This window comes from Phaenicophaeus curvirostris, chromosome 1, assembly GCF_032191515.1.
Source record: "Phaenicophaeus curvirostris isolate KB17595 chromosome 1, BPBGC_Pcur_1.0, whole genome shotgun sequence".
In the NCBI taxonomy this organism is placed as follows: domain Eukaryota; kingdom Metazoa; phylum Chordata; class Aves; order Cuculiformes; family Cuculidae; genus Phaenicophaeus; species Phaenicophaeus curvirostris.
The window spans coordinates 156,741,239-156,755,507 of record NC_091392.1 but is presented as its reverse complement, the minus strand read 5'-3'; the positions used below and the strand labels follow the sequence as shown (position 1 = coordinate 156,755,507).

Here is a 14,269-nt window from a genome sequence, read left to right as displayed (position 1 = left end):
CTTACTTTGAAAAGTTACAAGGACTTCACTGCTGTTACTTATAAACCATTTCTCTATCAATGCTTCTAAAAATGAGCACCATCCTAAAAGGACTCTTATCATGCAAGTTCTGATGATTTGAGTTATAAGTAATGATTTAAGTTATTTTTTGAAGACAGAAAAAATACATTAGACTCGCCTACTGTGAGTTTTAAAAGCTAGACAGAGCAATAGGCCACTGCTCTACCTCTGTATTGTATGGATGGCAATTCAATTTGGACTGAATTCCCTGTTAAATAAATAGATAAGATTTTAGCCAGTTTTCAAAACTCCTCTTTAAACCTCCAGCAATCTCTTTTCCACTTCACTGTTGAGATACAGATAGCCTTCTGCTCTTCCTACTCATTTAGTTTCAGATCTGAAAGGCTCCAGCCTCTCAGTAACATCCACATCCTTACCCCTATCTGCTCAGATTCCACTTCTGCAATCCACTTACACCTACAGTGCACTGTAACTACCTTTCTTGCCCTGCTGTTTAGCTATGCCACACCATAATCTTTTTGGACTCCTCCTCAATGCATGTGTGCCAGGTAGCATTTTTAAGTGGTTCCCACATCACTTGCAAGAATGTTACTTCATAAATTGTCTTCAATATGCTTTTTCATTTTAAGTAGTTTTCTCCAAAAAAATTTTTAAAAGCCCCAAAGCCAGGGATTTTCAGAGGCAGAAGTGTTTGATCCTGTGAGAGGTTTAAGTATATTTTACAGAACAACAGTTTGACAGTAACATTTTGAACCAGATCCTGAACACAGTGGTCAGAACCATATAAAAAACCTGCTTCTCCATCTTCAGGTTTGCAGACTAACTGCTCCATGAAATACTCACTTACTGTGTCTAGCAATTTCGTCTCCACATCCATCATTGCTGCAGCCACTGCCATTACCAGGCAGGCACCAGGCTGACCAGGGAGCAATATAACTAAAAGGCCAGAGGAGAAGGAAAAGACTCCAAAGAGAAAGAAGGGGAGGCGAACAACCACATAATAAAGTCAGCTTCTGTGCATTTAAACACTACATTGCTCATGGGGCTCCAGGTCCTGGAATTAGACGTTTATCATTTTCATGAGCTGTTGTTTCTCTTCATTTCTAACCCATGACTGCAGAAAAAATAAGAAATTAGAATTCGGATACTAGATGTGAATTCAAATAGCAGAGAGCAAACAAATCTCTATAAAAAGATAACAAAAAATAAGATAACTGCTTAAAATTAGCTCTCAAAAATTTAAGAGAAATTAAAATTCAACTTCCAAGACTGAACAAGCCCCTGTAGAGCCAAAACACCTGCTGAAAATTGACATGAGAGAGCTAAGAGCATTCCTATGTTTTGATGCAAACAGATGTTCTATTTGAATCTCCTTGCTTATTACTTCTATTACGAGCTCACTTTTCCTCCTGTGTACCCCAGGGGTATCTCCCTCTCTACTTGGACCTAAATTCTCCTCTTTACATCACATCTTTACTTCCATCAAACCACCACTCTTTCTACCTAGGTTACAAAAGCAGCAGCAACCTTCCTTCTTTCCTTTCTGTGGCAGAGAAACAAAGCCAGGACCTACCTTCCTTCACCTGTGGAGAACTCCCCTGCTCCCTGCCTCTTGATGAAATTGGTGATAGCTCATCCTGCAGACCTGGGTTTCAGTGCTGCTGACTGAGAACTTAGGGTAAAGCACAAAATTTTTCTGCCAACTCTGTCACGACTAATCTTAAATACCTTCTTCAAGACATTACAAAAGCTAAAGACCACTGCATGTGCTACAGAAGGAATTTAGAACTGTTTAATACCTTATTCTAGGAGAAACTGAATACAAATCAAAGGGAAATAATTACAAAAGCCTCTGAGTAGCAGCTTAAGGGAGCAGATGGAAATACAGAGGACTTCTTACACAGAAACACATCTTTTATTTGTCTCCTGCCTTTTCATGTAGTGGGAAGGAGCAGTTATTTTTCCTTATCATTTTTTTGTGTACTGCTAGGAACAGAAAGAACAATAAAACAAAGAATTTAGGACAGATTAAACTAGTCAATTCTGTTAGCCATTGCAGGGCCAAACAGCTAAAAATCCAAAACCCCTTTGAACTCGGCAGCACAGACAAGCTCAGAGCCAAACAATTCAAGCCTGCAGCTTGCAAAACGAGCTGAGCAGAGATGAGCACTACTCCAACCAGCTCACTCTGTACAGAGCAAGGAGGTACAACGTAAAGGGTGAGTCACACAAGAAAGAAGGTATAAAACAAAAGCAAAAGAGCTGGCAAGATAGGAAAGACAGCCAGGAAAGACAGTGGGAGAATGGGCAACATCAGGCTGACAAGGCAGTAATTCAAAAGTGTAGGATGTAACCCGGATAACAGAAGAAGTAAGAGGTATCTTTACACAAAAAAAAACCCAAAACAAAACAAAAAAAAACCCCGCATCAACAGCAACAACAACTAACAAACCAAAAAAAAAACCAAAACCAGAAAATATGATAGTGGAAAAGAAACTTCCCTTTTTCCACACATCCTTTTATGCTGTTCTGTTATACATACACATATGGCACAAAGTGAAAACAGTCTAGTTATAAAGCACCATATTTGGCTCCTGAAATGATGCACAACTTGTAATTCTGTTTAAAATATCAATGCAACTACAGTGACATCCTTGCTATAAATACTCCCTAATTCACTTGATTTTTATTTTTTGTTTGGGTTTAATATTTTCTTTGGAACCACCTGATAATGGACTGAAATACAAGTAGCAGAGCGTGAAACAAGAATGATAAACATCTACCATTCCCACTGCCCTCCTAATCAAAGCTGCAGTTCTGTGCGGCCGCTCTTAAGCCTCCCAGTCAATCTGTTTGTCAGATCCAGTCCATTGGTTTTACTATTACTCTACAGCCATGCCCAGCAGCCATTTAGATGCCTTCTACTGACCCACATCAAGGAGATTCTTGATCCTATTTTCAGATATCTGGCAATTTAATTGAAAGGAAAAGAGATATACACCGATATAAAATAATCCGCAGAAGTCAGAGGCAGTGCTGCAAAACCCAACATACATTTACATGCTCACTGACCCACCAGGTTTGAACAACGGATGCAAGAAACTGGAGATCAATACAAAGACTTCGCTGAAGAAGGTAATGTCTTACAGAGAACCTAGGCTTTTTAGGAAAAGCTATTTTCAGTTACTCCTTTCATTTAGGCAGCTAAATTCTTTACTCAAAGGAAGACAATGGGCATTTTCAGGTTTTAAAAGCTTGTCAAAAAAGGTATGACCACTTTAACACAACCGAGCTGAAGTTTGTAAGACAAGTCTTTAAATAGGGACTTGAAACCTTTACTTCACAAAGAAGATAAGCAGTAAGAACCACATACACACACAAACTAATTATTCAACGTTTTTCTCCAATAGCTTAATGAGGAGATCGATTAAAAAGAGTTCTGAAGACTAACTCTTCTGAATTTTTCCTGTTTAGTGTTTTTAAGCACTTACAATCCACTGAAAAGAAATGTAGAGGTATACGCACCAGTTCTTTGCTTGTGTATTTGTTACTCTTGTGGATTCTGTATTTGCCTACAGAAGATTTTATACAGAAGTTACAAACTTTACACAGAAAAAGTACTTATATTGAAAGTTCATTGCAATAATACAACTTTGGTATAGCAAAAGAAAGGCAAAAGAGTTATATTCCTTTATTGCCAACTCTGCAAAGTTACTTCATGTTAACACATGACAATTGAGATTTTCCATTATAAATTAACTCTGAACAGTTTAAAAAAGAAAGCTATCACTGTAGATGGAAGTTGAAGAGCTCTGAAGAACACTGTCTGCAATGAGAATATGGAAAGCTATAGAAATGTTAGCTTTCTGGAGAAAAGTAATTTTAATAGAATTAGCTAAGGAGCTATGATGCATCCTGACAAAGAGGAAGTTGGGCAAAAATGCCAGGAGGCCTATGTGGAGGAACAAGAAGGATATCCTGCGCCAACCTCAGATACAAAAAGGAAGCCTACAGAAGGTAGAAGCAAGAACAGGTAGCCTGGAAACAATATAAAGAAATTTTCCAAGCAGCCAGGTGACCAGGTTAAGAAAGCTAAAGCCCAACACAACAAAATCTGACCAAGGATATCAAGGACAACAAGAAAAGCTTCTATAGGTACATTGGTGATAAAAGGAAAACTAGGGAGAATGTGGGCCCCCTCCTGAAGGAAGCAGGACATCTAGTTACCTGGGATATGGAGAAGGCTGAGGTACTCCATTATTTTTTTGCCTCAGTCTCCACTGGCAAGAGCTCAAGCCATACCACCCAAATCACAGAAGGAAAAGGCAGGAAATGGGAGAACGAAGAACCACTCACCGTAGGATCGAGTTCACGACCATCCAAGGAACATGAAGAAGCACAAGTCCATGGGACCTCGTGAAATGCAGCCCCAGGTCCCGATGGAACTGGCAGATGAAGTTGCTAAATCACTATCCATCACATTTGAGAAGTTGGGGCAGTTCTGCAAAATTCAGACTGACAGGAAAAAGGGGAAACGTAACTCCCATATTTAAAAAGGGGGAAAAAAAGAAAAACCCAGGGAACTACAGGTCGGTCAGTCTCACCTCTGTGCGTGGCAAGATCCTGGAGCAGATCCTCCTGGAAACTATGCTAAAAGCACATGGAAAATAAGGTGGTGATTTGTGACAGCTAATATGGCTTCACTAAAGGAAAATCATGCCTGACAAATTTGGTGACATACTACAACAGGGTTACAGCACTGGTGGATAAGGGAAGAGCAACTGACATATCTACCTGGACTTGTGCAAAGCATTCAACAATGTCCCGCATGACATCCTTGCCTCTAAATTGGAAAGACACAGATTTGATAGATGGACCACTCAGTGGATAAGGAATTGGCTGGATGGTCACACTAAAAGAGTTGCAGTCAACAGCTCAATATCTAAATGGAGATCAGTGACGAGAGGCTTTCCGCAGGGGACAGTACTGTGACCAGTGTTATTTAATGTCCCTGTCAGTGACACAGACAGTGGGATTGAGGGCACCCTCAGCAAGTTTGCTGATAACACTGAGTTGTGTGGTGCAGTCAACACACTGGAGGCAAAAAATGCCATCTAAAGGGACCCTGACAGTCATGAGAGCTGGACCTGTGCAAATCTCATGAGGTTCAACAAGGCCAGATGCAAGGCCAACATGAGCTGAGGCAACCTGCTGTATCAGTAGAGGCTGTAGGATGAAGCAATTGGGAGCAACTCTGTGGAGAAGGACTTGGGTATAGTGGGAGATGAAAAGCTGGACATGAGCTGACAATGCGCATTCACAGCACAGAAGGGCAACCTTAGCCTGCTGGTCACGCTTCTGATGTAGCCCAGGATGAGGGAGGTCATTCTGCCCCTCTAGTCTGCTCTTGTGAGAGTATTGCACCTTGCTTCAGAGCCCTCAGCACAAGAAAAACACGGACTTGTTGGAGCAAGTCCAGAAGAGGGCCACCAAGATGATCAGAGGGCTGGAGCACTTCTGTGAAGACAGGCTAAGACAGTTGGGGGTGTTCAGCCTGGAGAAGACAAGGCTTCGAGGAGAACTTATAGCAGCCTTCCAACACTTAAAGGGGGTTTACAAGAAATCTGAAGAACCTCTTCCAAGGGTGTGCAGTGATAGGATGAGGAGTAACGGCTTTAAACTTAAAGAGGGGAGATTTACATCAGATATAAGGAAAACATTCACTGTGAAGGTGATGAGGCACAGGAACAGGTTGCCCACAGAAGTTTTGGATGCCTTCTGCCTGGTATCATGCAAGGTCAGGCTGGATGGGATTTTGAGCAACCTGATCTAATGGAAAGTATCTCTGTCTTTAAACTCTAAACCAAGTTGTATTTGGAAAAAATAATCTTTCAAATCACGTAATTTTGATCATTCCTTCACCTCACAAGACTGCAGCTTTATTTCTGCTCCCTGTTCTCTTCTGCTGTCTTGCAGACTTCACTCTCACTTTGGGCTCACAGCTTATTCCAATGCTACTTCTCTTCCCTCTTATTCTGAGAGGTTCCTCAAGCAACACTGAGTTGCTGTTACACTCACTCCTGCATTCTAAGCCATAACCTTTGCTGCAAACACACATGGAAATAAAGTTAAAAATTGCAAGTAGCTACATTCACCAACACTGAGATACAAACCTATTTGTTATTTAAACAGAGGCCAGCTCAAAAATAACAAGTTAGAAAAAGTCTACTGGGTTAAAGAAAAAAAAAAATTTTTGCCTACATAACTACCTCTAAAATTTCATTTAACATACATTTAAAAGCATAACATGCCCAAGTCTTACAAATAGAAATATGGAAATCTGTGCATTTTCAGCAAGCTCTTTCCACTAACATTATTACAAGAATTTAGATGAGAATTTGAAAATAAACTTGTATTTTTCTATTACTGTTTTATAATTATGCCTCTTTCTTTCACTCATCTCACTTTCAAGTTTACCTGTTCACACAAAATAACACATCTCAAAGAGGTCAGCTCTGCCACATAGTTTCCATAGGACCCTGAAGGGACCTTTTCCCTCCAGTACCAATCAGCACCAAGAACCATGTGACTGGCCTTGTCATCAACATCTTTACTTCACACAACTGGGAAGTATACTCCCAATTCAATCATGAAAACCACAAGTCATGGCTCGTTTTATCAATCCTTCATAATTTTGACTATAGAAATTGAAGCTGAACTTGGTCATAGCTCTCCTCATCCAAGCATTATTCTTCCAAAGGCATTCAAAGCTTTTACATGATCAGTGTTTGATATCAGTATTTCGTAAGTAACTATTGATATCAACCACTGATCATGTAACAGGCCACAAGTACTTTGAGAATTATTGATCTTGCCATTCTAGAATTTGTTCTGAAAGATCCATGCCATCTTGAATGAAATCTCAAAACAGTTCTGTTGTTAATGTTTTGCCCCAAATTTGTAGTTGTTTCATGGCTGAATCATTTTATCATAACAGCAGTCCAAATTAGATGTTTAATTCATATAATCAGCCTGCTACAGCGTTTTAAAAACTTGTTCAGCACTAGTAGAACTTTGAAGGGCCTTTAACTCACCTTCTAAGGCAACCAGGAACATGAAGGCATCCAATATAGTTCAGCACTAGAAGTTTAGGTTACAATACTTCCATAGAACAGCAGAAAGTTAAATACAACAATAAATACATTAAAGAATACAAGCTTCCTTGCTTTCATCATGCCTCATCCTGCAGAGAGAGCAGCAAAACCTTTTTGTTATTAGCTCAATTCCCTACAATGGCTGCACCAAACTCTGGGAGGAAATGCTTTACTCTTGCTGACTTAGAAGGCAACATATGAAAACTGCCAACACACCTGAAGGGAGAAATCATTCAATTCAACCAGCTCTCTATATTTTCCATTGAGCTCCTTCATGATTGGTAGAGCTGAGCTGGCAGAGATTTTTTTCTTCCTTCGTAAAATGTTCTCAAAAAAAAAGATATAAAAAAATAAAAAATCAAGAGTCAGCCCACAATTTTATCCCTGTTTTTGCCACTATCTGCATGCACAAATACAATCTCTGGCTGCAACTTTCCCCACTCACACAGTAACTTTTCCCATTCCACCTCAAACTGATGCACACATCAAAGAATTTATTTTAATCAATATCCTTTTCAAGGGGACTGGAAATTCCTCTAGCTCTCTTCTAGGTAGCTAGATAATAGAGATTTTAAAGCACTTTAATAACACGGGAGTGTTGCAACAGCTGCTGTGCCTTATAACACAGTACAGCCCTAGGGATGCTACTCACACTTTTACTCTTTCCTCATCTGGCTTTTCTCTGCCTGGCTCCTGCATAAAGAAGAGAATAGCTCCTTCATATTAAGGAAAATCTTATTAGATAGCATGTTTTCCAGAACGCAATATCAGAAGAAGCCAAAAACCTACCCCAAAATCATATATGCAGCTACATTAAAAAGGAAGCAAAGTCTGCATGAAAGGAACAAGCAAATTTCCTAGGGTAAATCACTAAGTTCTCTTCCCGACAACTTCAAGAACTGCTGCTCAGATGATTATTTTGATAATGTGCACCTCCCTGTCTCAAAACTTACTAAGCTTCACAGTTATCTGTAACTTACAATCATGGATGAATAAGAACAAGCACTTTCTGACTGAATTAGTGTTGACTGCTGTTTTATCAACAATAGCAATTAACAGTAAACATAAGTTCTAGTAATTTTTTTTTAGTCCCCAGCAAGACAACCTGCTGAAGTTTATTATGGCAGCTTCAAAAGTCTGAAGATAAGGCTAATCTTTGGGTCAAAAGTTTTCTACAGTTGTGACAACCCTGATACTGAAAAGTTCTGTCCCCATCAATTGTTTGTCTGCTACACTGAGCAGGGAGGGGGAATCTCACAGGAGACAAGTACAGTGAAAAAAGTAGTTAAGGAGAGTTGCTAGGCATTGCCAGAAGTTAAGACAAGTTATCTTCAAATGCATAGAAAAAATTAGCAGAGAGCATTACTGTCTCTGTCAAGTTGGATCTAATCAGACTGACTTCCCTCTAAAATACAGTAACTGACTTTGAACAGGAATGGTAGGAAGGAAGCACTTTTCTTTAAAAAGTCAAGAAGTATGACTTCAGACTATTTCCGATTAGTGTCATAAGCCAAATAACTCCACAGCCTAGAAAAAAAAAATGTGGCAGGGCAAAATTCCCTGGAAAGAAATTCTGAGAGTTCTGTCTATCAAGAGGTTTATTACAATGTGATTTAATTCTATTCAATGTTTGCATTGACAATGTGGACACCAAATACAAACCTGATTTATTCAATATGCCAACAGTGAAAAGCTAGGAAGGACAAAAATAAAATCTAAATCAATATTGCAAATTAAAGAACCTGACAGAAGAGGAATGAAGTTCAGTGGGGACAAGCACAAAGCTCACGTAAGAAGGACAATGGGAAATATAACTAGTAGTCTTTAAGAAAATGAGTACTGTCTAAACCCCAAGCTGAACAGTCAAGCAACTTTAAAACAGGCAAAGATCACCGAGATGCACAACCATAAGAACAACTTTTGCTTCATTTTGTACTACACTACAAATGAAATATCGAAGCATCGCATTGCAAGAAAGCAACTGACAGAAATCCAAAGAACATTAGGAATGGCCTGCAAAAAAAATAAAGAATGAGTTGGATTTGTTTATGTTTTAATAAGGGAAGGCTGAAAGAGGTCTTCCTAAGAACTGAACTAGTAGGCTACTGCAGAGACAAGGGGATCAATTTGTTCTTGGTTTCTAAAAAGACAGAATATGCAATGGACCTAAAACTGAAGTTAGTAAGATTTACACTAGGCAATGGGGGGATACAACACCACTTCCCATTAGTAAGAACAATGAAACCCCTGAGCAGGTTACCACAGTTCCTTTAGAGCATCTAACAGTGGAGACAGTTAAGGAAGTAAAAAAACCCCACATTGTCTGCAGCAGGACATCAGGGAATTGTTTAATCCTTATTGCTCCTTACGTTATGAAAATAAATCCTATATAGAGCTTAGTGGCTCAAACATTAATTTCAGTAGAACATACTAAGGTGTAGTAAAGAATTTGTGCTTTTTTTTCCGTTTAAGCATTTGTGGCTTTTTATTGTCTTCTTGCTACTACATTCAGTATAGTCTTAATTTTCAATTTACACTCTTACATTTTTATGATGATCAAAGTTACCATGGCTGCAAAGAATGAAGTCCATCTTACGCTCCATTATTGCTAGAGCTTTAAAAACACTCAATAGGCAAATAAAGGACTGCATAGGAAAAAGGAATCCTACTAATAATTTCTATTCAACTCTCCCAGTTCTATCCTCATGGGTTTACTACTGATTTATACTTCCATAGAATAATGGAGCACACAGTAAGTTAAACAGACATGAGGAAGTGGAGAGTATAATGAAGGCAAATTAATGAAAATCAATAGTTTTGAAGACTAAACTGTGCTGATAATAAAGCTCATGGGGTTTACAGAACTAGACCAATTTCACTGTTTCTTATAAGAAAATTAGACAACACTTTCAATGCAGTATTCATTCAAGTGTGTAGTTTAAAAGATTACCTTCCTACTTTAATCAAACTTTCAATAAATAACAATGAGTAATTATTAATGATATTGCAGGCACACGGGCAGGGGACAAGATGTGCCTTGATCAGGATTTCTAAGGTCTCCTCTCAATCACTCTAGTCCTTTTAGTCCCTCATACAGCAAGAAAAGAGGCAAAGCAAGCCCCACCTCACACACCAGGTTTTACCTGGTTTGGACAGTGTTTCACAACATCAGATGTGGAATTCTTCTCATCTAGTTTTAGACAAAGTCCAAATAAACCATTCCAGGCCTCCCTTGTAATCAGTGAAAGGTAGAACTGCCCCTCCAGAAGACTATTCAGAAGATCTCAGACATTTCTCAGACCCATTCAAGTCACACGGACGTAAAGGTCCACTGGCACCAAAATTAGAGCTAGTGCCTGGCCTTGGAAGAGTTTGAATTGCTGCAGCACAGCAGCAACTTCTGCCCTGTGTTCTTTCTTGGGATTCAACACTACAAAACGCAAGCATCAGAAAGAGGACAAAGTGAGATAAAGTCTCTTCAAAACCCTGATGTGATTTCAGAAGTAGAACATCTTTAAACACTCTGCCCATGAAAGACAAAGAAACCCAGGTGAGGTGAGACAGTGTTCCACACCTTCTAAGACCCTTAGGACCATCATCAACTCCTTCCTTTCCCTATTACCTAGGCCCTTCCCTCATGAATTCTAATTATAGTTTCTTCATGAACACTAGAATTCTAAAAATCTGTGTTAAAAGGTAGTATTTTAAATTACTCATAACAAAATAGCAAAGAAAATATTTCCAAGAGTCACTTAATTTTTACTTACTATTACCAGCTCTCTAAGAAGCAAATTTTCAGAATAAGGAGATCTATACTCTAAATATACTCTGTATTTAGTAAAAGATAGTCTGTGTATATGGAGATCTAAAAGAACAGATTATATTAACATCCTGCTATGAGGAGAAAAAAAAAATCTGAGATACACTTATCATCCTTATTGCATCAAATATATGGCACAAGAGATCAAACACCTTGGTATCAAATTTATAAAACGGTTTGTCCTGCTGCTCTTCTACTCACAAAGAAAATTCATCATCTGATGTTTAAACAATTTAGATTAATCTTCTGACTCCATAGCTGGAAGGTAGAAGAGAAAAGTTGAGCTATTCAAGGCAGTCTAACACCTCAAATATATTCAGAAGGTTTAACGGATGACTTAAAAATAATCAGTATGATTTAGGCTCATATGCTAGTTTCTTGCTTATTTTAGGTACACGGTCTCCTCATTCTGAATTCTTTATTCAGACATTAAAAAAAGAAAAGACTTACATGCATGCGTCTAATAGTACTGTCCTCCAGCAAAGGATTTTAGGCTTGATTCCAACTTTACCAAGAGCAAAGACATTCACAGCAGAGATAATCTGTATTTTGGGATTTTCAGATTCATTTCAGAGCTCCTTGAAAAAATTAAGTCAAGCCACATGAATATAGAAAGAAAACAAATGGGAAAAATGAAAAGGTGTCTGCCCTGCACAGGATAAAAGACAAGAAGGAAGGGGTATTAGAACAATGAAACGAATAATTATTCACAGCACTACTCACTTGCATAACCACGATTCAAGCAGTGCAATGTCACACTAAACAAATCATTCATTAACAAAAAAAATAATGATTCAGGAAACACTCTTCAGCTATAATGGTGAAATGTCACTACTTGTCATTCTTCAATCAAAATAATTATTAATTATACACCAAACAACCACTACAACCTGCTTTATAATTCAACTCGAATTTTTATATCTACTCAACATAATCATAATTTTATTTAAAAGCACCAAAGCCACTACTACAATTTTACTGCCTGCTTGTAATCGTTGCAATTCAATTTAACACTCAGTTATTTACCTAATAATATTCTTCATGAGAGAAGAGAAGATTTCAGTGGCAGATTATGTGTCCTCAGGCATTTCGACATGTACCACTCTTCCTCCTTCTCTCCTTGGTTTACATTACAAGTTTACTGAACATTCTTTGAAACTGAACAGTTACTATGGAGTTACATTGTCACTGAAAACATTCAGCATTTCTCTCCCACTGGCACACAGACCTCTAGATCCTATCTTCAGCTAAACATTTTCCACAAAACTGTATGAATAACCTGAGGAGTATTCTGCAAGTTCAGTCCAAGTCCACAAGAAATGACAATAAATTAAAATTACAGTGACCGAGTCACGCCAAACGTGAGTAGCTTTGCAGTATGGGAAAGAACATGAAAGGCCCATCAGATAATCTTCAAACTGTTCAACTACAACAACAATCAACTCTATTGTCTTGATGAATAAGCTCTGTGAAGATGAGTCCACGTATGTCACAGACCGTACTGAATGACAAGACACAAAACACAAAGCGTGAGCGAATCTACTGAAAATCTGAAGATTGCAGACTCATAAAATTAAGATGGATAGTAAAATGAAAGAACATAATTCATCTGGAAAACCATATAACTAAAAAAAAAAAAGAAGGGCATTTTTTTCTCTAAATATTTAACAGACATTGAAGCTACAATTGTTACAGTGCAAAGGTTTAAGACAGAATTTAGCTCATAACTTTTTACTACACGTGGTCAAAATCTATCATATAAATAAATGCAGAATCCAATATTACCCTGAAAATCTGGTTTAAGGGTAAATAAATAGGGGAAAAAAGCACAAAACTTATCGAATCACCTACAGCAATCTTGCACTGAGAGAGATTACCTGCCTGACAGTTTTTCCATTTTAAAACCAGAAAAGACCTCTTGCAAGACCCAGCAAAAGCACAATACGAGATAACTCGCAGAGAGGCGGCAGGCACACAAAATTCAAAAGTTTTCCACTGTCATCAGATCATCCAAAGAACATTAGAGTGCAATTTCTGCTGGCACTGCACGGAGCCTGGCACAGGCTGGCAGGTAGCACGTAATAGAAGGACACGATGGGAAGCAAAGAACCAGTCGACAACAGCGTAAAAAGAGAGTTTAAGGGCACCTGGATGCTCCAAACCCCACAGTTGGGACCATTCAGCAGCCGCGGCCACGCAAGATTCTGCACAAGCGCTCTCCTCCTGCAGAAGGGTGTGTTGCTCGTTAAAAACAAGGTTTTAAAGGATAAACGAATGGGGAAAACTTTCATAAAGGGAGCGGAGTTGGTTTTGTCTGGCTCTAACCTCTGCAAAAGGCAGCTGCGGGGACCCGGGGGCGAAGGGGACGCACGACAGGGAAGGAAACAGCCCCGGGAGCCCCGCAGCATCCCCCCGCCCCGTCTCCCCGCGTCCCCGCACTGACCTGCGGGTGCGGTTCCCGGCCCAGCCCCGGCGCTCCATGGCGGCGGGCACGCAGCTGGTGAGCTCGGTCCAGTCGGCGTGCAGCCCGCAGCTCCAGCCGGTGGAGAAGCGGGAGAAGAGCCAGGTGTCCTTGTCGCCGCCCGGGCGGTGGCAGGCGCACTTCTTCTGCCCGGCCCGGCAGGCGCAGGGCTGCTCCAGGCGGATGTTGCGCACCAGGTGCCGCCCGAAGGTGGTGCCTCCCGTCTTCTGGATGTGCAGGAAAACGATCACGTCGCGGCCCCGCATGTCGAAGCGCACCCGCCGGCACAGCTCCCCGCGGCCGAACGGGAACTTGGCCCCGTCGGGCTCGGCCGGGTCCCCCCCGCGGCGGGCGGCCGGGCCCGGGGGGCGGCGGGGGCAGGCGGCGCCGGGGCAGCCGGGCGACACGTACTGGTACACGATGAGCAAGAAGAGCAGCGCCAGGAGCGGCGGCAGCAGCCACCTGTTGGAGCGCTCGTCCATGGCGACGCGCGGGGCTCAGGCGCTGCCGGGCGCTGAGGCTGATGCTGCCGGGGCGAGCGCCCCGCACGGATCCCGCAGCCCAGGGGCGCCCGGGTCCCTCCCCGGCCGCCGCATGGTCCTCGCCGGCGGCGGGGATGCTGCTCGCCCGGCGTGTCTCAGCTCAGCATCTCAGCTCCGCGTCTCAGCTCAGCGCATCGCAGCTCAGAGCATCGCGTCTCAGAGCATCTCAGCTCAGCATCTCAGTTCAGCGCAGCTCAGCGCAGCTCAGCGCATCTTAGCACAGGGCATCTCAGCTCAGAGCATCCCAGTTCAGCATCTCAGTGCAGCGCGT

At 40.9% G+C, this 14,269-nt stretch overlaps 1 protein-coding gene across 1 annotated transcript in view; it reads right to left on the bottom strand.

The window, feature by feature from the left end:
- Nucleotides 1-13,973, bottom strand: part of HS6ST3 (heparan sulfate 6-O-sulfotransferase 3) — a 301,185-nt gene extending 287,212 nt beyond the window's left edge. The window contains exon 1 of the mRNA XM_069878994.1: nt 13,439-13,973. Coding sequence (XP_069735095.1) covers nt 13,439-13,938 — 500 coding nt within the window. The 5' untranslated portion in view covers nt 13,939-13,973. The remainder of the gene's footprint in view (nt 1-13,438) is intronic.
- Nucleotides 13,974-14,269: the final 296 nt, after the last annotated feature.